The sequence below is a fragment of the Ochotona princeps genome, chromosome 20 (genome assembly GCF_030435755.1).
Source record: "Ochotona princeps isolate mOchPri1 chromosome 20, mOchPri1.hap1, whole genome shotgun sequence".
Lineage (NCBI taxonomy): Eukaryota > Metazoa > Chordata > Mammalia > Lagomorpha > Ochotonidae > Ochotona > Ochotona princeps.
The window spans coordinates 35,584,739-35,606,662 of record NC_080851.1 but is presented as its reverse complement, the minus strand read 5'-3'; the positions used below and the strand labels follow the sequence as shown (position 1 = coordinate 35,606,662).

At 39.5% G+C, this 21,924-nt stretch overlaps 1 protein-coding gene across 1 annotated transcript in view; it reads right to left on the bottom strand.

Annotated features, from left to right (window-relative positions):
* Positions 1-21,461, bottom strand: part of MEOX2 (mesenchyme homeobox 2) — a 63,842-nt gene extending 42,381 nt beyond the window's left edge. The window contains exon 1 of the mRNA XM_004582473.4: positions 20,426-21,461. Coding sequence (XP_004582530.1) covers positions 20,426-20,939 — 514 coding nt within the window. The 5' untranslated portion in view covers positions 20,940-21,461. The remainder of the gene's footprint in view (positions 1-20,425) is intronic.
* Between the last annotated feature and the right edge of the window lie 463 nt (positions 21,462-21,924).

The following is a 21,924-nucleotide window of genomic DNA, read 5'->3' as shown; positions in this document are numbered from 1 at the left end:
ATTTTCTACAACATGATTTATTCTCTCTTTTTTTTGCTGTTGACAAAGAAATCCAGAAGAGAAAAGCAGTACTAACTCTGCTATTTGTTTTCCAGTTAACTTTCAAAAGAATAGGAAAAGTCAGTCAAAGTCTATTAATGAAAAAAATTACATTCAGCAACTTTGAGGTCTTCAAACAAGAGTCCCACATTAACACAATACTTTCAGTGACCTTCAGTTCTTTATTTTTCCTACACTAACAGCAATTAAGCAGATGTGAAAAGAAATCTTGAAATATCTCTACTTCAATTTAAAATACATATACCAAACTGTTCCAATAGTAGAAACATCAGCCATGCAATAGAGTCCTGAGATTTCAGCTATCAGTGGAACAGAATTTCTGAACACTAATTAGTTTAAAATAAAGAAAGGACGATAGAAAGTCTGGGAATATTAAAGCATATTTTTAGTTGCCAGGCAATATAATTTTTCAAGGTTGAGTAATACGTTAATCCCCTATAGGAATAAGCAGACTTTCAGTTTCCATAGAGTTCTAAGCCAAATTTTGATATTTTTGGCTTACAACAATGGATCAGTCCCCCATTCCGTTTTTCCACATCCACTTTAATATCCATGCTAAGCAGTAACCAAGAACACTGTTGGTAATTTATTTGTATTTCACCCTGAGATTTATGGAGAATGGAACCACTCCACAAGATTTATGATTGAATGTAGTGCATATGAAAATCTAAAAGCATAGCTCCATGAAACCGATCAAGGTTTCCCAGGATCGGAATGCAATAAACTAACATGCAACGTACTTGTCCAACTCCGGAGGTCAAGTCTAAAACGCCACCACTACTGTGGGAACCCTTGCCTTAGAATTGGAAGACATCCATGCCTTCTCATCAAAGAATTTGAGACACAATGAGCTCAAGCTTCTGAGACACTAATATTGTTTTCAGTCCTACTACAGAAGAGTCCATCTGTAAGCTTATCTCCATGCAGCTCTTTTTGACAGAGGCCACAGAGGGACACAGGCAAGACTCTTTCATAGGCTCCAGCCATGTTTTGTTTAACAACATCAAGGATCTCTGCAAATTGACATCATGATAAATACACTGATGGCAGCTGGTGAGTAGAAAGATTCAAGTTTCAGAAACAAGCACGCATTCTGTGACCAAATCTATGATTTTCAAGCAAGAGACATTCATATACTGTCTTTAAAATAGAAGACTGATGAGGCAGCAAATCGATTTTAAAAGAAAATATACAAGTGCAAGATTTTGGAAGGTGTAGACAGTCACAAGTATCTTATCTGAAAGACAGGTTGGTTGTGACAAGTGGAAGAGGCCCTAATTTGGAGCAACAGCGTCATTCCATGCACTGAGACACTGGCAAAGACAAAATGATTCTCTATTTTGATCTCTCTACAGGCACCTGCGGCGTTTCAACACATGCGTTTGAAATGAATATATGTGTGTGTACATACGTCTGTTTTGTTCATCTTGAGATGAACAAAAAGTTCAGTTCCAATGAAAATTCTACTTCAGATCATTTTCTTTCTGTGCTAGCATTGTGATTGCTCAAATAAATATAAACTAAAACTGGGTCAAAAACAGAGTTAAAACAGATCCACTCAGTTATCGAGACAAATACATCCCTGAATCTAAAATCAGGGATTAATGTAAAATATAGAGGAAATGGCCTTTTGGCATGCTTTTCCATTTAATCTGGAGATACACTTTTAGTTTTCTTTTTAATGTCAGTTTATTTCCTTTGTGTTTTTGGTTTTCTTTTTCTTTTCTTTTTTTTTACATAGTAACTTGCTAATTAGAATGCACACGAATTTACTTCAGTGGAAATCATTTATTTTGATGGAAATAAATCATGAAGAAATGTAAATCAAGAGTTGTCTAGAATCAGACATGTAAGAGACACTAACATAAAACCATGAAAAACTGATGTATCATGCTTGCTCCTTTGGGGAGCAAAGCAGTTTTTTCTGAGTAAAAATGTTTACACTGGTTTAAGTACTATTCCACTGAAGAGTACAAAATGAAATAATTTAGATACAAATCCGCTATAGGACTAACTCAGTTGGAGAGCACAGATCTCCAGATTAAATGTGTAACCTTTCATCTGCACATTTCTAATGTTCCCACAACTCAAATCTTCACAGTCAACCCAGGACCCTACACATTTGGCTCAATCTCTACACCATTGGGAGAATCAGGGCTGAGCTTCCTCTGAGCTGTAGATACGCCGGCTGACTTCCTGGCAGGTGGGAAGGCCACACTGTTTCTTCTCAGGCATCTCATTGTCACTTATTTAATGCTGCATCTTGGAGGATGAAGTAAAAGTGACTTTTGTGTTTCCTGGCAAACTTGTGCTTCAAAGGACTTACCGGTGATTTGTTTATTTCAGAGGAAATGGAAACCAGTCAGTGATGACAGATTTATTGGTTAAGTGGACATCAATTTTTTTTTCTTTACAGTCAGAATTCTTCTAACCATACACTCAGTCTTCACGGAACTGTTATACATATTGGCAAATCAAATCCATGTGATTCAGTATAGTCAAATTTGTGAATCTGAATGACTTCCTTCACCTATAGTTGTAGAATAAGCAAAGCAAAATAAAATTCATAAAGCAAGTGAAGATTATGCCTTACATAAAGAGGAAAAAAACCACCTGGATGGATGGGTAATGTGGAATATCCTTTGGAAAATAACTGAAGTGATATTAAAAACCAGAGGAATGAAACATAAGGATTCCAGTAAAATATCTAGTATTTAGGAAGAGAATACTAGAAATCACAAACTCCAGATTATGAAGCACTTTTAAGTGCAGCAACGCTATAGAATTAGTTTGTCGTATGTATCACGCTAATGAAATATCCTTTGATGTTAATTTACATTGACAGAGTAAATTTGAAGTCTACATGTATCAATCCAGAATAGCTCCAATTATTTCCTCTCAGTCCAATTTTATCTGGAAGTAATTGGCTTTGCATAGTAGACATGAACATGCATCAACAAAAAATTTATCCCTTCTAGACTCAACGCAGAAGTAAATGCCAGCAAATTTATGTCCACTGTTCATTCAAACCAAATGGACAGCAGTAATTAATAGATAATGTCACTAGACTGGGCAACAAGGTACACCTGTCCTCAGCCCTCCTGCTGAAAGTGATCAATTGATCAGTTACTACATGTAGAATTTCAGCTACTTAGCACCTTCATAAATACAAGGGACACCATTTTCAAATAGTAGAGGTTCTGAAAGGATTGTATTATTCTCAGCTCTAAGTATATAATGTTAAGGATTCTACTGCCTCAATCTCAAATGCCTCCTTTTAAAGGGTGAGGGGTTGGTTTTGATGGATTTTAGAATCCCTTTCAGTTCAAACACTCTGAGAACATAGAGGATAAGGAAGTCCTACCAGCATTCAAGATCAAGACAGAGAGAAAAGAGAAAAAGGATGGTCAAAGAATGCAAACTTGGGTGGGGCTCAAAGTCACCTCTTTTATTTTGCCGTTTTTATCTGACAGTCACATCATCGTAGTGACCTGTAAAACTCACCTCACTCTGCCTTTGCCTTCCAAGGACACTGATTTCATGTGAGAAATTTATCACTTATCTTACTTAACCAGCTAGCAAAACCCCTCATGTTTAATGGAGATTTTAGATAATGTTGTCCTGGGTGCAATATAGTCTTTAATTGCAAAGTTTACTTGCTTTGTATCAACTACTATCACACGAATCCTGGCAAACGAGATGAAGAAATATTTAACAAAAATTAAGGCTATAACTCACAGTATTCTAGAAACAGATGGTACGCATCGTTCCAGGAGCCCCAAACACATCCTACCTTTAATAGTCGTATTTGACAAGGTTCCTTATAGTGTTCTCCAAGGGTAAGTAGATCCAGACGGCACTCTAGTTGGTTTTCACAAGCTCATTACTTCAGAAGTAAGAAGCGAGAGGAACTGAGGCAGGCATAAACTTTTTAATTCTTATTTCTCTTAAACTGCCCTGGAAGCAATCATATTTCTCCCATGCTCGTCTTCACTGCCATAATGTGGACCCCCAGGAACCTCAAGCTGTCAAACTCATCTTAGAAAACCCACAGGACAGCTTCAAGTCCCAGGTACACCACAGGCCTGGAGAAGACTACCTATGGTTTCCCAAATGTTTATTAACTTGCTATTGCACTGACATTCCTGTTGAGAGCCTAGAAGAGAATGGACTACAACTTTCAATTAATCACCATTTGCTTAAATGGTTCTTGGCAACATTTGAAAGTAATTCAGTTTGATCTGAAACACCCAGGTTTCTTCCTAGGGTTAGTGAAGTTTGCAGATGTAGCATTTCCTTGAGAAACTGGAAAAGTTTAATATGCAGAAGTATACAGAAAATACAAGGAAGTCTGTGTCTACACTGAGAGTAACACTATTACTCCATGAGGAAATCTCTCAATCACACTCTACTTGTGACTGGGGTTCGGCAGCCACTCCCTAGGTCATCAACTCTGTAGCCCACAGTTCAGCTAAGAACCCATTTCATTCCCTCCCCTTTGAGTCTTGAGCTATTAAGCCAAATAATTCCAAGTGTAAATCACCTATTTTCTGTGATACATTTAACTACTTCATTACATTTAACTAACACAGTTTTATTGTTTCTCTAATAGAGATGTTTTACATATGTAGAATTTCTTTTAAGTGGTTTCTATTAAAAATAAACCCTTAACTCCTCTTGCCATAACCATGGAAAAAAGCAATAAATTTTTAATTGGGGAAAAATCAGATTTATTAACCTAAAGTACAAACAATTGGCGTTAATGACATAGGTTACCACACCCACATACATATGCACTGATGGCCACCAATAACATATGACAAAGTTTCAATATAAAAATAAACTCATAAATGTCACTCACTGAGAACGACTAAAATGCTTCCCCTGCCCTTTTTTCTACACTGCCAATAAAACTTTATTGCAAATTATATTTGGTCTGGATTTTTTTTCTGTTCCAAAACCTTTAATAATGAGAATTGCCTAGACATTTACTTGCCTTATTCAGCATTGTGCTATAAATACATATTCCTTCCCTGGGTTCCTAAGTTTCCTGAATCCAATCATTAGCACTTCTCTACATTCCCATGCTTTCGTATACACTCTCATTTCATAAATTTGAACATGCCTAAAGATACCAAGGGATGTCTTTGTCAATGTGTAGTAGCGATAGTGTTTTTCTTACCACACAAGATCCACAGCGTAATCCACGATTAATACCCAATTAACCTCCATTCAATTAAAGACTTCACTGCTTCCAACATGCCAGAACTTTGCGGGTGGAGCAACTTTATTGCACAATGTGTGGCCAGAACCCCGCAGGCTCTTCTGTTTCTTAGTGTAGATGCCTCTCCCTCATGCTCGGGCTCTCTTCTAACTCAGGATGGATTCTTCCTCCCCACTATCCTAAAACACTTCACCCCTCTTTTAATGATGCTTTTTTTTTTTGCCTCTCTGCTACCTGACTTGCGATTCTGACATTCCAACCAGCGTTTTTAAGGCTTTAAAAGTTAATGATTCTAGGTCATTAATTGCCACTGTCTGATTCTATTAAGTTTTCATATTTTCCCCCTGGAAAATCTAGCCTAGTTCCTGGCATGTTCCCCACCCTTTCCCAGAAATATGTTCTCCTCCCTGTTCCTCTAGGGGCCTGGAAGTCTCCCTAGTTGACCTTAACATTTTTGAATATGCTTTTATTGTTTGCCTTCCCGCTTCCAAAATTCCATTTTCTGACACTCATATCCATTGTTATGGGTGCATTTTATTGCATCTTAATTCTGTATCTTTAGTGTACTAATTTAACACCTTGGTATCTCTTTATGTTTTTCTCTTGATAACTGCCCAAATTCCATGCATATGCACTGTCTTCATTTAAGAGCAACTTTAAGATCCATTCAGCCCTTGAAATCTATGAAACACATTTTCTTCAATTGATCAGCTGGTTGATACAAACATTTATTTTTAAAAAGGTCTTTTGTAAAATGATGTTCTTTATATTTTGCAAATGCTTCCAATTTAGTTATATTTACTTTCCCATTGGTATTGATTTCCCATAGTCTCTTTGTTAACAAGTTTCCTCTAACTTAGGTCTTACATCTGGACTAACTGGACTCTGAAAGATTATATATTTGCCCTCTTGAATAAATTGACCAGTAACCACACCAGGCTATGGTGTTCTTGGAATGTGGATAGTTGAATCAATACATTGGGTTTTTAAATTTACATAACTAAAATTTAAATAGCCATATGTGGCCAATGGTTCCATTACCACACAGCAGGAGTGAGTATTATGATGGGGCATATTGAAGGCTAGCGTCCCATGTGGAGCGCCTGGTATGGAGTTCTGGCTTCACTTTCAGTTCCAGCTCCCCTTGCTAATGCATACGTTGGGAGGTAGAAGGAATACTGGGCTGGAATACTTGAGTCCCGGCCACCCACATGGTAGACCTGCATGGAACTCCAGGTTCCATGCTTTGCCCTGGCCCAGCCCCAGCTGTTTTAGCCATTTATGGAGTGAATTAGCAAATGAAAGATCACTTTTACCTGTCTCTGTCTCTCTCTTTCAGTTTCTCTGCTATTCAAATAAATAAAATTAAGTGGGGTTTTGGGTTTGTTTGTTTTGTTTTGTGAAAAGGAGTGTTCTGATTGTTGCTAATAACTACATATAAAGAAAGTTATTCTACCAAACTATAATCGTCTGTTGGGCAGCCAAGTTTGAAAGGAACAAAATACAGAATACAAATCCACAATAAGAAACAAGGTTCTTCTTGCCTGGGAACTGTCAACTCTGGTGACATTTAAGAATCAACTGGGAAGCCCAGAGCTGTAGTATAGTGGCTAAAGCATGCAAGAGCAGGGATCCCAAATGGGTACCGGTTAGTGTCCCGGCAGCCCTATGTCCTATCCAGCTCCCTGCTTGTGGCATGGGAAAGCAGTTGAGGATGGCCCAAAGCTTTGGCCGCTGCACCCATGTGGGAGACCCAGAAGAAGCTCTTGGCTCCTGGCTTTGGATCAGCTCAGGACCGGCTGTTGAAGCCACTTGGGGAGTGAATCAGCTTACGGAAGATCTTTCTCTGCCTCTCCTCCTCTCTGTGTATCTGACTTTCCAACAAAAAATAAATCTTAGAAAAAAGAATCAACTGGGAAGTTTTGTAAAATGCCACTGTCTAGTTGATTCGATGAGACACTTGGGACTTCCAGCATTTTTTTATTGGGAGAGAGTAGGATGATATAAGTAAGCTTGCATTTGCCACGTGCTTATAAATACTAAGCTGTAAGTTTACATGGGCCTTACACAATTCTTTCTTTGCATCTGTGATTTTATTTTATTATCTGTTCTCAGTACTTTCAAACTAACAAATGGCAAATTCACTCTAGATGAATTTAATAACAAACTCAGGGACATCTGCATCTTGGCAAAGTATCTCTAGTACTCCAGGGCTCACCAGGATTGAGACTTACTGGTCTGAAAAAGAGAAACTTATGGCATATTGACGAAAAAGGCCTGATCCACAGAGAATATGAGTCATCTTTGCTTAAGATCTGAAGAGATCAGCGGAAAGGAACCAATAGCAAATTCATGGAAAACAGGACAAAAACAAAACAAAATAGAAACTGGCAATTATGGCATGGCTGGTTAAGCCCCTACTTGCAACATGAAAACCCCATATCTGAGTTCAGACATGAGTTCCATTGGCTGTGGTTCCAATGCAGCTTTCTAGTATACGTACCTGAAAAGCCAGCAGATGCTGGTCTGAGTACCTGAATCCCTCTACCCACGTAGCTGATTACAAGGGAGTGTCCAGCTTCTGTTTCCTAATTTCTGTACCTTCCTAGCCCTGGCTGTTGTGGACATTTGGAAAGTGAATCTGTAATAGGAAAATTTCTCTCTCTCTCTCTCTCTCTCTCTCTTTCCTCTCGGCACAAGCATCAACAACCATTTGTAAAATAGATACTTTAGCTGTTTTTCAAAACCAGTCATCTGAAAAAATTTTAAAACAATCTACTTTTCCTTTTCAACTCTCCAATTATTCATGCTACTATAAGATATAGCATCCTTAATAGTCTTTATTGTTCCCAAAGTTCAGATGATTTCCACCTTATTTAATATTGAACAGCTTACAACTATGAATTCATGTACATAATGCTACATAATTTATGAATGTATGAAGAATAGCAATGGACATTTAACTTTACAGTTCATTATAGAACCTCATGTCTTACCTCGAAATAATGCAAGAAAGAGTCATATATACTAGGTAACAGGAAATTGGATTCAATAGTTACCAGGTTATTAAAATTACGTAAGATTTTTCAGTTGACATTTATTTTGTTCGATTAAGATAAACTTTTATATATGTTTATAATTATTTTTCCACATTTTATCCCAAAATGGTAAATGTATCATATGTAATTTGAAGGTATCAGACATTAGAAAGCATTCACTAATATCCATCAGGATGTGGATATTCATCCACTTCCCCTATAGGTTGACCAAACATTTTCCAATTACACCCTACTTCTAGAATCCTGGATCTAAGAGCCTCAGAAAACCTGCAACACAGACAATTTATTCATCATCAGCACAGCTTTTTCTATGCCAGAAGGGGGGTTTGTCAAATGTATCGATGAACCACCCCACTACTATTCCACTGGCATAGTCTTTATTATTATCAAAAATAGTGCAGGCTCTGTGTCTCTGAGAAGGTTGTGAAATAATAATGAGAATAATATAAATAATGACAATAATGCATATAGACGACAAAAATCAACTGCAGCTGTGGGTAAAACACAAAAAACAAATCTACTAGGATGAATACACACACACAAACGTAAAATTAGTGAAATGCTGGTAATGTTGGTGAATTACAGTATCAGTTTCCCAGTTGTGTTAATACACTGTAATTATTCAAAATATTTTCATTGGGAGGATGCCTGTATGTTATTTCTTTTAAAACTGCATATGAACTTACACTTGTCTCAAAGTAAAGAATTTCTTTGAGAGAAATATTTGGCATAAACACATCTACTGGGAACTTTTATTAAAACAAAGCAAATTCAACTATTAATGCAAACTTAAATGGGACATAAGTTATTTCATAGAAGCTTTTAATGATTGGATTAAGAAATTGTGAATGAAACTCCATTAGCAGACTTCTAAAATAATTATCGAAGGAGTGGATTAGATATTGCATGTCACCAAGGCAACTGGACTACATACTAGGCACAGAAATCTTCACAACTTCTTGAACGCGTCTTGCAAAGCGAATTTTACGTAATTGTAATATGAAGTGACAGACCATTGTCTTGAATCCAAAGAATTTATAATTGTGTCCAAACAATAAGTTGGAAAGATAATTTTGCCAGAGAAACACTGCCCTCAATTAAAGCTTGGTTTACTCAAGAGCTAGGACAAGTAAAATCAAGTAACATGTCAGTGAGGGACAGTCGCCACTTTGTGTGTCATACACATGAATTTAGATTCTTAAATTCAAAAATAGTTATCTAAAATATGATTCAACTGAGATAACTGCCTCTCATTTTTCTAGAGTTCATGTGCACAGCACCAGATAATAACTATTAAGATGTTTGTCTTCTGCATGAGGTGCCAGAAATATTCAAGTACTTTGGTAACAGAAGTTGTATTAAGGGAATATTAGAAAGTTGATGCTAATAAAATTTATGAGTGTTTATGTTCATAAAACAAGGATGAAATATGACTTAGGTAATCATAGATTCGGGAGTGGTTTACACCCAAGTGAAGTGTTTTGTTAAATTTCATTTTGTTCACTCAAGAGCAGTAGCTAACATTTTAAATGATGATGAAATTTAGTTTTATTGGGAAAACTCAAAAGTTAAGGTTTCAACATATTTTATACAATTTTCCTTTTAAGGGCCCTGGGCTGAAGTCAGCATAGCTGCAGCTCAGCTGCTGTTACTTGGCTGAATGAAGAGACATGACTTAACTTCTTCAGGGCACGTTCCTTCATCCAGAAAATGCATTCATGGACATAAGTGGAATGCCAGTCTTTCTAGTGCCTTTTGATTCTTCTGATGATCACACTTGCTTAATTATAAATTGCGGCTCCATAACAGGTCCGACCTATCCTGAAATCAGAGTCCACCAGCTAGTGGATGTGGTGGAGCCTCACTCGCTTCTGTACACTACTAAGGTTTAAGGTTTAAGCTTAAGGTTCTGTGCTTTCTGCTCCTTCCCTGCTCTTCCATTGGCTGGAAGACTACCAGAGAGGGGTCCTTTCCATTTCTCTCATGTTTAAGATCAAATTACAGTGAATCTGACAGCTCCCAAACAGTCAAATCTGCATGTTGTATCTGAATGTAGTGTGTGATGTCATCGATTCAAAACCAGTTGCTGAAAACCATCACACAGAATCATCTAGAATTTCTCTGAAGTGCATGTCCAAATGCGCCACGCTGGCATAGTGAAGGCCTAGGAAGTGACTCAAACAGAGGGAACGGAGTCAATTTCCCAGGACTGAGCTCCAGGGAGTTTCATTGTTCTCTGTTGTTTCAACTTTCAGCAGTGTTTCTCAAGAATGTACTGACTACACAGGCAAGAAACAAACTATTGTCTTTGTGAAAAGCCACTTTCTCCTAACGGAAACTGTTTTTAGGCATGTGTCTAGGGATGCAGCATGTTGTTCTAGTTCTTCCCAGTATTTGTATATTTGTCATTCATGGAGGTCTCCAAATAGAAATTCTGAAAATAGCAGCGACCTCCAGGATGCAATTTTTCTCTGCAATAAACTTTTTATGTATTTTTATTATTTACCATATTATAGTTGTTGGTATAAGGGTTCTAGCTTCCGCTTCTTCCCTCTCCCTCTACCCCAATGTCACTATGATCACATGAAGTAGCACACCACTATAGTCCCTTGGTAACTGTTACAAGATCAGCATTCTACTACTTGTAAGTATCATGACATGGTAGGTACAGGTAAAGCTAGAAAATCTTGCGTCATGGTGGTATAATCACATGTTTCAAAATGGGAGCCTTTCACTAGGAGTAGAGCCATGTACCGCAACATAACTTCGCATCGTAGCAAGGATGTCATACCCACGTACATAGACAGCAGGTAAAATGCATGAAAAGCCATTGGCACTTTGGAAGTTTAACTTCTGTTCCTTCTTGAGAGAATTTCTCTCTGTGTGCTTCTTATGTTTTTCCATGAGATGGAATTCTATTTTTTGTTTTTCAAATATGTTACTTCTTAGAAACATGATTTTCATGGACAAACTACAAAAGACACTTTGAGGAAGAGTCTAGGAAATCGGGCAAGAAAAGCTTTGCAATATAAGAATAGTGGGGGCAACTTAAAGATGTTGTAAAACTTGGATATTAATTACTCTATATTTCAGGTAAATAATCATGTGATTTTTAAAAGTATGCAGCAAGTTAAAATCATGAGGACAGACGATTTTAAATCAATCTTTAGCAATCACTTAGGCAGGCGATATTTCTCATGTCTTTTTAATAAGACACAACTAGGTAGATGAGACAGATTGTGGCTCCAGCACCGCAGCACAGTGATTGAAGTTAACTTAATCATGGCTGGCTGTGCTTTCACCTGATATGGGATGCCAGTTCCTGTCCTGGATGCTCCACTCTAGATCCAGCTCCCTTCTAATGGCGTGGGAAAAGCAGTAAAAGATGGCTCAACTCTTCGGGACCCCGCACCCACATGGGAAACACAGATATAGGGTTTCTGGGTCCTTGTCTCTTGGCCCAACTCTGGCCTTTGAGGCCCTCAGGGGAATGAACCATTGGAAGCAAGAGCCTCTCTCTCTCTCTCTATCTCTCTGTTTCTGTGTGTGTGTGTGTGTGTGTGTGTGTGTGTGTGTCTGACTTTAAGGGAACAAAACAGATTGTTCACAGAGAGAATCACACAATATACTTTGCACTTCTATTGATAGATGGTAGACATAGTAACTGACACTCCCTGAGTCACAGGTTGTTCTAAGTGTTTTACGAACATTAACTTTGTTTGTTAGAAAAGGAAGGCATGGGGCCCAGCACTGTGGCCTGGCGGATAAAGTCCTCGCCTTGAACACACCGGCATCCCATATGGGCGCCGGTTCTAATCCCGGCAGCTCCACTTCCTATCCAGCTCCCTGCTTGTGGCCTGGGAATGCAGTCGAGGACGGCCCTATGCATTGGGACCCTGCACCCATGTGGGAGACCTGGAGGAGGTTCCTGGGTCCCGGCATCGGATCGGCGTGCACCGGCTGTTGTGGCTCACTTGGGGAGTGAATCATCAGATGGAGGATCTTCTTCTCTGTCTCTCCTCCTCTCTGTATATCTGACTTTGTAGTAAACTGAATAAATCTTTAAAAAAAAATTAAAAAGTAAAAAAAATAAAAGAAAAGGAAGGCATGGAAAAGCTAAATAGCTGACTGAGGGGGTATGAGAAGGAGTATGGAATCTGCCCAGCTACTGTGTCTCCCAGATCTCTGTGCATTCCTCTCTGACCTCACATTGCTTGAGATGGACTTCAATGTGTTTCAGCAGAATAGCTGCCATGCTCTGGCTTCAGGTGGGGTTTGGTCAATGGAAGCTTGGAAAGAAGCTTGGAGGACAGGAAGCCGACCAGTCACAGCAGATCTGGAACAACTGCAAACCTCCACCTGAGGCCTGCACTTGGCCTTCTGAGCAGCAGCTCTCCTCCCATTCTGGCCTAAGTTCTTACCACCTCCAGCACAGCAGAACTTTTATGAGCACAGCAGCTGTGATTTGTTTCCTGCACAGCTTCAAACTGGTACCACCAAACTCTCCTCTGTGTCCTCCTGAGTCTGGCACCTGCCTCGCTTTGTGATAGGACCACTGAGAAACGTGACAAATCCTCTGTGATTTACCAGCAAATGGCTTACGCAGAAGATGAGATAATAGCATTCTCACTTCTTTTCACTTCCCCAAACATCTGGATATCCCGTAAAAAAAAATTAAAGGTAATAATTTTTTTAATTGCCTAAGTTCCACCTCCAAGAACTAAGAATTGTCCTAGAAGATCATACATCTCTACTTTGCTAGGTTGGGAGGATGAGCATACACATGGAAAGGGTAGCAGCAGGTCCCCTGAGTGCAATGTCTGAACTCGGTTTTCCTGCCATTGCAATCTGACTCAATAGTTTTCATCTACATGCTACCTAGTTTAAAACATCCAGATCAGTTTATACTTTCAATAAGAAAAAAAGATCCCAAGCAAACATAATGTATACTTATAGAACCTTTAATTGTCAAAGTATATAAACATGCTAACTTCTCATTTTACGTTCACAAACAGTAAATAAGAAGAGATGTCATTCTATTTAAATTCACTCAGTTCATGGTAAAGCACTAGTCATTTGTTCCTTGAACTGCGAAAGCCATTCGCTCAATTACTGGTTTCCTGCAAAATCAAAGCTTTTATCCATTTAGTTTCTATTCAGTTTTTTATGACAAAATTCTATTTTCCTAGACAGTATATTTTAACTACCAAAATAAGCCACTGATTTTTTTGTTTTGTTTTGTTTTGTTTTCACGTTGCAGTCATATTCTTTTGGTAAGAGTTGCTGATTGTTCTGTTGTATTTTGTCTCAGTGAATAAGAATTTACCCCAGATCCATTTGCTAGTTTTTCAGGCGGCTAAGAATGATCCACATGTTTGCTGAGCAGTCCAGCGTAAGAAATTACCTCAGTACTCTGTGGCAATTGCAAAGAGCTGCCACTTCTCCAAAGTAGGTTTTTACTTGGGTGTCATTTCTGGCCATTTTCAAGCTGTGTTTTCAAGAGGAAAGCTACAAGCCTTTAAAATACAGTTGGCTTCCACCAGCCTCTGCTGGACCCTCCTGGAGTTCTACCATCTCAGAGATGACTCACCCGGGTCTTTTCATGCCCATAGTCAAGGAAGACTACAGTGTGTGTGTGTGTGTGTGTGTGTGTGTGTGTGTGTGTGTGTGTTGTGCGTTGTGTATGTGTTGTGTTGTGTGAGTGTTGAGTGTGTATACGCACATGTTTTCTGGGAGAATACTAAAATCTCTCCAACAGTGGTTGGAGGGGAAGAAAAACAAAAGAAAAGAAAAACTGCAGGGACCATGGAGGTTGGATGTTTATAACTGCCACTGACCAGCATTTCCAGCCCGGGGGACTCTCTACACAGCTGTATATTACGCAAGCTTCATATTTTATTTTGTAATTGCAGCACAGAACACCCTGTTTTGCCATTGAATGTAGATAGCCCAGTTGAGACTTACTGGTATCAAGAAGTTACATTTGGAATTCTCTTTTTCCACTAAGGTGCCTGTATGCAAATATTAGGAGTGTCTTTAAATGAATTATTTTGACTGTAGCTGCCACCTGTTGTTGAATTCAGAACCCTTAGTGTTATCCTTGTTATTCATTGAACTTTCTAAAAAATACAGCAAAAACTAAAACCAATCGAAATAGCACTTTCATTTTTTTTAGCAACATTTTAAGAATTTCAACACTGATAACCTATGCGAGCTTCCAAGAAAATGTATGTGGCACCTTTGGTGTAGTGTTTCTAAAAGCACAAACAAAAGAACATGTAAACATATTTAAAACATTGAACTGCTTCTAGAAATTTTGAGAAGCCACAATTTCAGAGGTTAAACCTACACTCAAAATCCCAAAGGTTTTATCACTGAATTAATAAGTAGTAAATGAATTACATTTGTAATAAAAGTAAAAAATTGAATGAGATTCAGTGCACACAAACATCTTAGAATCAATACTTTTAAGTAAATGTTATTTTTAAAATAACTTGGAGCAATTTCCTAGAAGTGGAAGACCCAATTTTTTATAGAGCCAAGAGTATTTTATAACATATTCTCAAAAATGTGTTAGAAGAAAACAAATAGACCAAAATAAAGTACTTTGCAAATAGTAGCATGTGTAAATTCAAAAATTACTGTGAGAAATACAGCATTATAAATGAAAATTTCATAAACAATATTTTATTACTGCATATCTAAAATTTTAGACAGAAATTAACCCATTCAATCACAAATAGACTTACACATTCACCAAGTGATTTTCTGCACAGGCATACACTTTTCCAATTAATCTGACAACTCACATTTCAAAAGATTTTGAAATTGAAAAATTGATGCCTGCTATTTATATTTATTGATTTAAGGCATTTATACTCATATTACTGATTATTTTCTGTCATAAAATGCCACTTAGCACCATTTTCTGACAAAGCACACTTTGGTACTGGAGGTTCCATTAGGACAATGCACATCACGTTTAGATGAATTCTTTTTCAAAATAGCAGTGTCAAACTAAGGCAGAGATCCAAAGGATCCTCACTACTAACTATAGAAGAGCAATCAACTGTTTTTGTAGAATTTTCTTCAATAGGTTTTGAACTTCACAAAGATTAGGATATAGGAAAGCCTAGGGAGTTTTGCAATTTATTTTGCTTTATGCTGTACCTACTTTCATTGGAGACCCGTATTCAGGGTAGCTCATCTAATCCTATGACTACCACAACCAAATGAAAGCAAACACAAAAAAGTTAATGATCGATTATCTTTACAACCTCTAAAAAAGAACTTCAGTATTAACCCATACACCATGTGAATCACTAAAACACACAGAACCAAGAGGTAAGTAGTGATGACCAGGTATCCTACAGAATTAGGCTATACGGAAGATGCATGGTACCTACCGCAATTTCTTTTGTGTGAACTCGATTCTTCATTTGCTTCTATTGATTTTAACCGTGGGATCAATACCAAATCTCACAGACCAAGAACTCTGATGCAATCATGAAGTAGTCAGTAACAGATCCTTCCTAAGATTACAGCTCAGTGAATGATAGTCTTGCTTCACCTGCCAGTGTATTTTCTCACCAAATCTTCATTGTTATCAAAATCAATGTACGAAAATGCAGAAAATGTGGGCAAGATACAGAATTGCTAGCTCGCCAAGGTTAATTGAAGAATTCCCCTTTGTATTATTCATTTTCTCATGGCTCCATACTTAGCATATATTGATCATTGAACTTTGCGACCCTCCTTGTAATGTTCATAAAAGATAATAACTGGGGACTTTTGAATTAATGAGGTGAACACAACTCTAGATTTAAATACATGGTCCTATTACATTAATTTTTCTAATTTAAAATGGAGATCTAAATAATCTTCACATCTGTGCTTTGTGCTTCAAGCTGCCATTTAAAATCTGTTAAACAAGTAAAATTGTCTAAACAAGACTACACTACCTTTTGTAAACCTATTTCAGCTATTAATTCACAAATAGACATGTTCAAATGATCAGAGTTAATTCCTCCATGACACAGAATTTGCCGCTCAATTTCCCGTGAGCCTAAGAGAAAGAATTGATTCTATTTGCTGCTTCCTTTGTGTTTAAGACCATTTCTTGGGATTATTAGGCCTTAGGGTAGACATTAGAAGTTGTACGTTCTGAAAATGCGATAAAGGGTCAATGCTTTCAAACACAGAGGGGAGTTAGAGGAATGACTAAAATATTGCTATTTCAGTTTAAATGTAGAACTCAGTTTATAGGGTGATGTCAATATAGTTGTTTCTCTCCACAATCACAATTAAGCAAAAAATAAGTCTTAAGAACACTTTAGCACTGACATTTTAACCCAAAGTATAAAGTTTATATGTTCTGTGTCTTGCACGTAATGCATTTACATTTTCAAATAACTTGTGAAGAGATTTCCACAGAGCTGGGTGTTATTCTTTTTTTTTTTCTATCTATATTCTTTGTGCCACTCATTGATTACTTTCAACACCAAAATTCTTCAGCTTAAGAGTTCTTACCCCAAATTAATCTGCCACTCTAAAGGAAAAAAGGAAAATGGCATATTTCATCTTTAAGACATAATCTCTAAGAACCAACAAACAACAAACTATATTTCATTCTAAAACAAGTGCTGAAAAAACAAAACTCAGTGCCATTTAAAACTAACTTTTTAAACTTTTCAAAAAATGCAAATATAGAAAAATCACAATATGATAGAAAATTAATTTGGGTAAGACATTACTATGAGCTTAACTGTCAGCTTATTAAGCGCTATGCATTTTTACCATTTTGCACTGCCAAACATATAGATAAACATTATTTCATAATAAAAATTTTATGATCTGGTAGCTATAAATAAACTATTTTCCATTTTATAAGAATACAAAAGTTCAGTCTAGTAAAATCCACGTCTACCAATCATTCCTTGTTTTGGATTTAGCTTTGATTTTTATGAAATACAAACGTATTCAGTAAATTAGTTGGAATAGAATATATTTACAAATTGCATATTGCCTGCAAAAATGCACACAACAGATTGATTAATCAGCCTTAAGTATTTCAACTAAAAGTGGAAAGTTTATGCCAGTTACTACATTGCTTGGAGAACAATCAAATAGAACTGAAGCCAAGCAATTGACACTATTTATAGACATGTTTCAGAATCACCTGTTTTATATTGTTTTAAGCACAGCTGTAAACTTTTGATTTTTAAGAGTTCTTTTGAAGACGTTGCATATGTTGGCTCATTAATAGGGCTGGAAAGCATAGCAGGCTCAAAGTTAGAAAAATGTTAACACATAAAGTATAACACTTCACGTTTCCATTAAATTTGGTTATTTCCAATTGTTCATAAACTATACTAGAAGTAAAAAATTCACAAATGTTTGCTTTTAAACTTCTAACATTCCATAATTTGTATACATGTGTGTACATTTGAGCCTGTGAAGGGGAAACAAAATCCGTACTGGGGAGTGGGATATATTGTATAAGTATCATTACTATAATTTCAGGTGTGAGGTGTACCAACGTTTGAGATGCTTCTCAATATTTTCTAGCGATTCCAATTCTGCTAGAACTTAGCACGGGCATAAACACACACCCTACAGTTTGGTTTTAGATGCAAGGATTCTGAATTTTTGCTGGCTGATGCAGCGCATTTACTGATTATAAACTACATGACCAAGTGCGCATGGTCTCCAAGATGTGTGGTCTGTCCTTGTATCCAGTACAATTTTAACTTGCACAAACTCAGAAATCAACTAAATTGTGGTTCTTAGAGATGCTCACATATTGAAACGATGCTATAAGCAATTGTTATACTAACAGGGTAACAAGAGTGTAACAAGAATCATTTTCTATATTGCTTCAGCTTTGGCTATAGCAAGAGGCCTTAAAATGCTAATAGGTAAGTTGAATTTGAACACAGGTTAGGGAAGATCAAATGTGAGATATTGGAGAATGATATTCTAAATTTAAAATTTATCTAAATACTAGCAAAAGTTAACTGAGATGCTAACTTTGACAAATGACATTTTGTTTCCAATAATCACAGTCAATAGATTATGGTTTCTTCTAATCAAACTTTCTTTCCAAACTTCCTGTCAAAGAAAACTCTCACTTAAAATCATCTGTGATTTTGCCCTTGGTGATGCTTAGGCACATTTCTCACCCAAAATTGTAATTCTTCAATGCTTTATGAAGGTGACACTAATTTACTCTGCTTGCTTTTCTGGTACCCTCTAAGCATCAACTTCAACACTGAAAAATAAATTTTATTTTGTTCTATGACTATTTCCTACCTAGAAAAAAAGTAGAAAACTCGCGTTAAGTAGACCTTTTTAAAAAACGATTTATTTAAAGAGTTTGTGGGCATTAGGTTTTTAATCCCACTTTCTCTGATCACTTGTGTCCTGGAGAACTTTCGCTTACCTCAGAGAAGCTCAGGGGCCCTAGTAAGCAATGCTAAGAAACAAGCTCATCAGGCAGTTTTCCTGCGGAAAGTGACAACAATCATTCCGCGGAGTTGCTTGTGAATAGCAGTCTGCTTCCAAATCATCACTCATGTCCAATGCTGCATTCTGAAATCGACCCTTATTATTATTATTATTATTATTATATTTTAAAACAATAAAGATGGAAACCTTACTAGGATTGACCTTTCAACTCGTTGTCTTGGTTGCAGACGTAGTTAGTAAAACCCGTTACAAATGAGTGACATCGCTGGTAGCTTTTTTTTCAATTTAAACGAATTTATGATGGTCCTAAAAAAATGGACCTCCTGACCCTGGAAAGCAAAAAGTTAGCTCTCTGAAGAAGGCAGAAGAAGCCTGCCCGTACAGAAGGGAGTAACAATGGGAAACCTGCTGCAAAGGAGCAGGAATGCGCACCCTAGCCTTCCTCAATAACGCGACCTAAAGATTTAGCGCGGATAAACACTTGCCCAGTCTTTGAAAGTCAATGGTTGAGATGCCCATTCCAGGATGGTTAAAATCGATTCTGCCAAAGGAACCTAAGCACGGCTTCTGTTGAGCAAATGACATCTTCCCCCAGACAAGCATGGAACCCTGGTTGAGTATTCGCCACATCGGAAAAATTCACAACTCCCCTTAATCGAAGAGTCTTGTAACAGTTTCACCGTGACAGGACTTTGAAAACCTGTTACAATCTCCCTGGTCAAGCTGTGTTTTCCACAGTTGGCCTTGGCAAGGCTGTTAAGACTCCTGGTTGCTTTCCTGGGAGCAAACAGGGTTGAGGCCCTGAGCGAATCTCCTCTCCTGGATCCTTAGACCTTTCCAGTGTTGCTTGTCAATGCAGTGGAATTGATCTTCAACTTTGATACTCCTTAGATTGTCCCTTTACACGTTCATATCACTCGAATAAGAACTGCTATCATCTTTCTCCAACACGTTTCAGCATCTACGTAAAGTCTGACACTTAAAAAAAAAAAAAACCTCCCGAATTCCTAAGATATTCTTCTCCGAGAAAGGCAAATATGGACCACTTAGAATAAGGTGCTATTTTAAGGAATTCTGAAATCGGAATAAATAACCTAAACCTTTTTTTTTCTCATGAGATTTGCGCCAAGTTCCATGTCCAAGCTCCAAATATTGTGCAACAATTTGGAAATCCAGTTAAGGATGGGAAAAATGGAGTTGGTCGGAGTCGGGAAGCTGCTGGGAGAAGCCAGCACTCCCGCCCTAGGGACGCGCATCCCCAGGCGCACGCCCCTCCAGGCGCAGCGCCCGACCGTCACGCTGCGCAATCGATTTCACGAACTGTCACAAGTTCCCCTTTTTTCTCAACCTTCTGTTAAAGCAGTTTAGGACCTTGGAGAGCCTAGGGTCGCTTCTGGCTGTGTTAGTTACCCCCAGAGAAACACTTGTTCCCCCAAGGAACTGAACCGGAGCTAGTCCGCTGACTCCAACTCGGGGAGCCGGGAGAGGGCTGGACTCTCGCGCGTCTCGTCTTCCCTTCCCTCCCATGCCAGTTGCAGCCTCTCTGCAGTGCGAGCCGCCTCCCTGACGTCGGCTTTGGCCTCCAGGTTCCCCCTTTCCAGGGCTCACACCTTACCTGAGCTGTCGCTTTTCCTCTTGCCGCCACTCCTCTTCTCCGCCTCCGCGGGTGACAGCGCCTGACGGCCGTAGTCCCCCGGCGCGCAAGCGGCCCCGGTCGGGGTGCTGGAGCCCAAGCTGGTGGAATTGGAGCACAGCACCGGGGGGCTGCTGCCTAGCTCCGGGGGCCCTCCGGAATCCGGCTGGAGGCAGAGGCTGTGCCGGGCCGCGCTGGGAGGGGAGGACATCTGCGGGAGGTGCCAGTTGGTTTGCAGCGCCTGGTGCTGCTGCTGCTGGTGGTGATGGTGGTGGTGATGGTGATGGTGGTGGTGGCCCCTGTGATGCTGGCTGGCGAACATGCCCTCCTCGTTGGGGTAACCCGCGATTATACAAGACGAAGACGAAGTGGAGAGCTCGGGGTAGGACATGTGGTCAGATCTCCCGTGCAGCGCGAGCGACGACTGCGAGAACGGGTGTAAGCCTTGAGCCGTGGCGTGCGGGCTGCGCAGGCAGCCGAAGAGCGGGTGTTCCATAGCATGCAAAGTCTCTGGTTCCAGGCGGAAGACTTCAGGACGGCTCCGACAACACCACCCCTTCTTCTGTCACTTCTTAGTGCAAATCGTAGGGCTGACTCCTACCCCGCCCTTCCCCAGGCAAAAGTGGCTCCCGTCCTGACTGCCCAGCTCAGATAATCCCGGTCCTCAAAGCTCCAGGGCTGATCCTCCTTTACATATAAACACTGGGAAGCGGAGGAGCTTCGTTGTGAGCGACTCAGATGTCAAGAGTTGGGACGGTTGAAGCCAAAAAGAAGGTGGTCCCAGAGAACTGCTCGCCGGGGGAAATGGCTCTGGGAGGTTATAAATAGAGTGTAACGTGAGCCGGGGGCTGGCTTAGGATCCCGGAGCTGACCACGTGCAAACTCCTCCAAAACTCCCGCTCACTCTGCGCCGCGCGCTTCCAGCCTCAACTTCCCAACTCTCCCGTTGGACATCCCCAGCGCATCCACCACGCCCGCCCGACCCTGCCGGGCAGCCGTCCCGGCTGAAAGCCGCGAGCCGGCCGCCTGAATCCGGCCCGAGCGCCACCGCGCCCCACACCAGCCCCCATCGCCGCACCCACTTTCTCAGTCAGCCACCCTCCCGCCAGCCCGAGCCTGCATTGGCCGCGGGAAACCTTACTTTCCAGTGTTTGGGGCGGGGGAAACCGTCACCCATAGGAAAGCAGGCTAGGGGTGCGCTCAACCCTCCGGGAGGCGTTCAAGACAAAATAGGGTTTAAGAACAGATCAGGAGCCAAGTCTGGAGTCTGCTGCGAAAAGTTTCGCAGAGTTTATTTCATTTGTGCACCCCGCGCACAGGGCGCGCCTGGCTTTTTTTTTTTTTTTTTTTTTTTTTTTGGAACCCAGGTGTATGGAGCGCGGCTGGCACTGGGTTTCCGGCATAGAGCCCAGGTGCCCGGTTGCACTGCGCGACTTGCCAGATAGCTGGTGCCAAAAAGATGGAGACCCTATGGGGTGAGC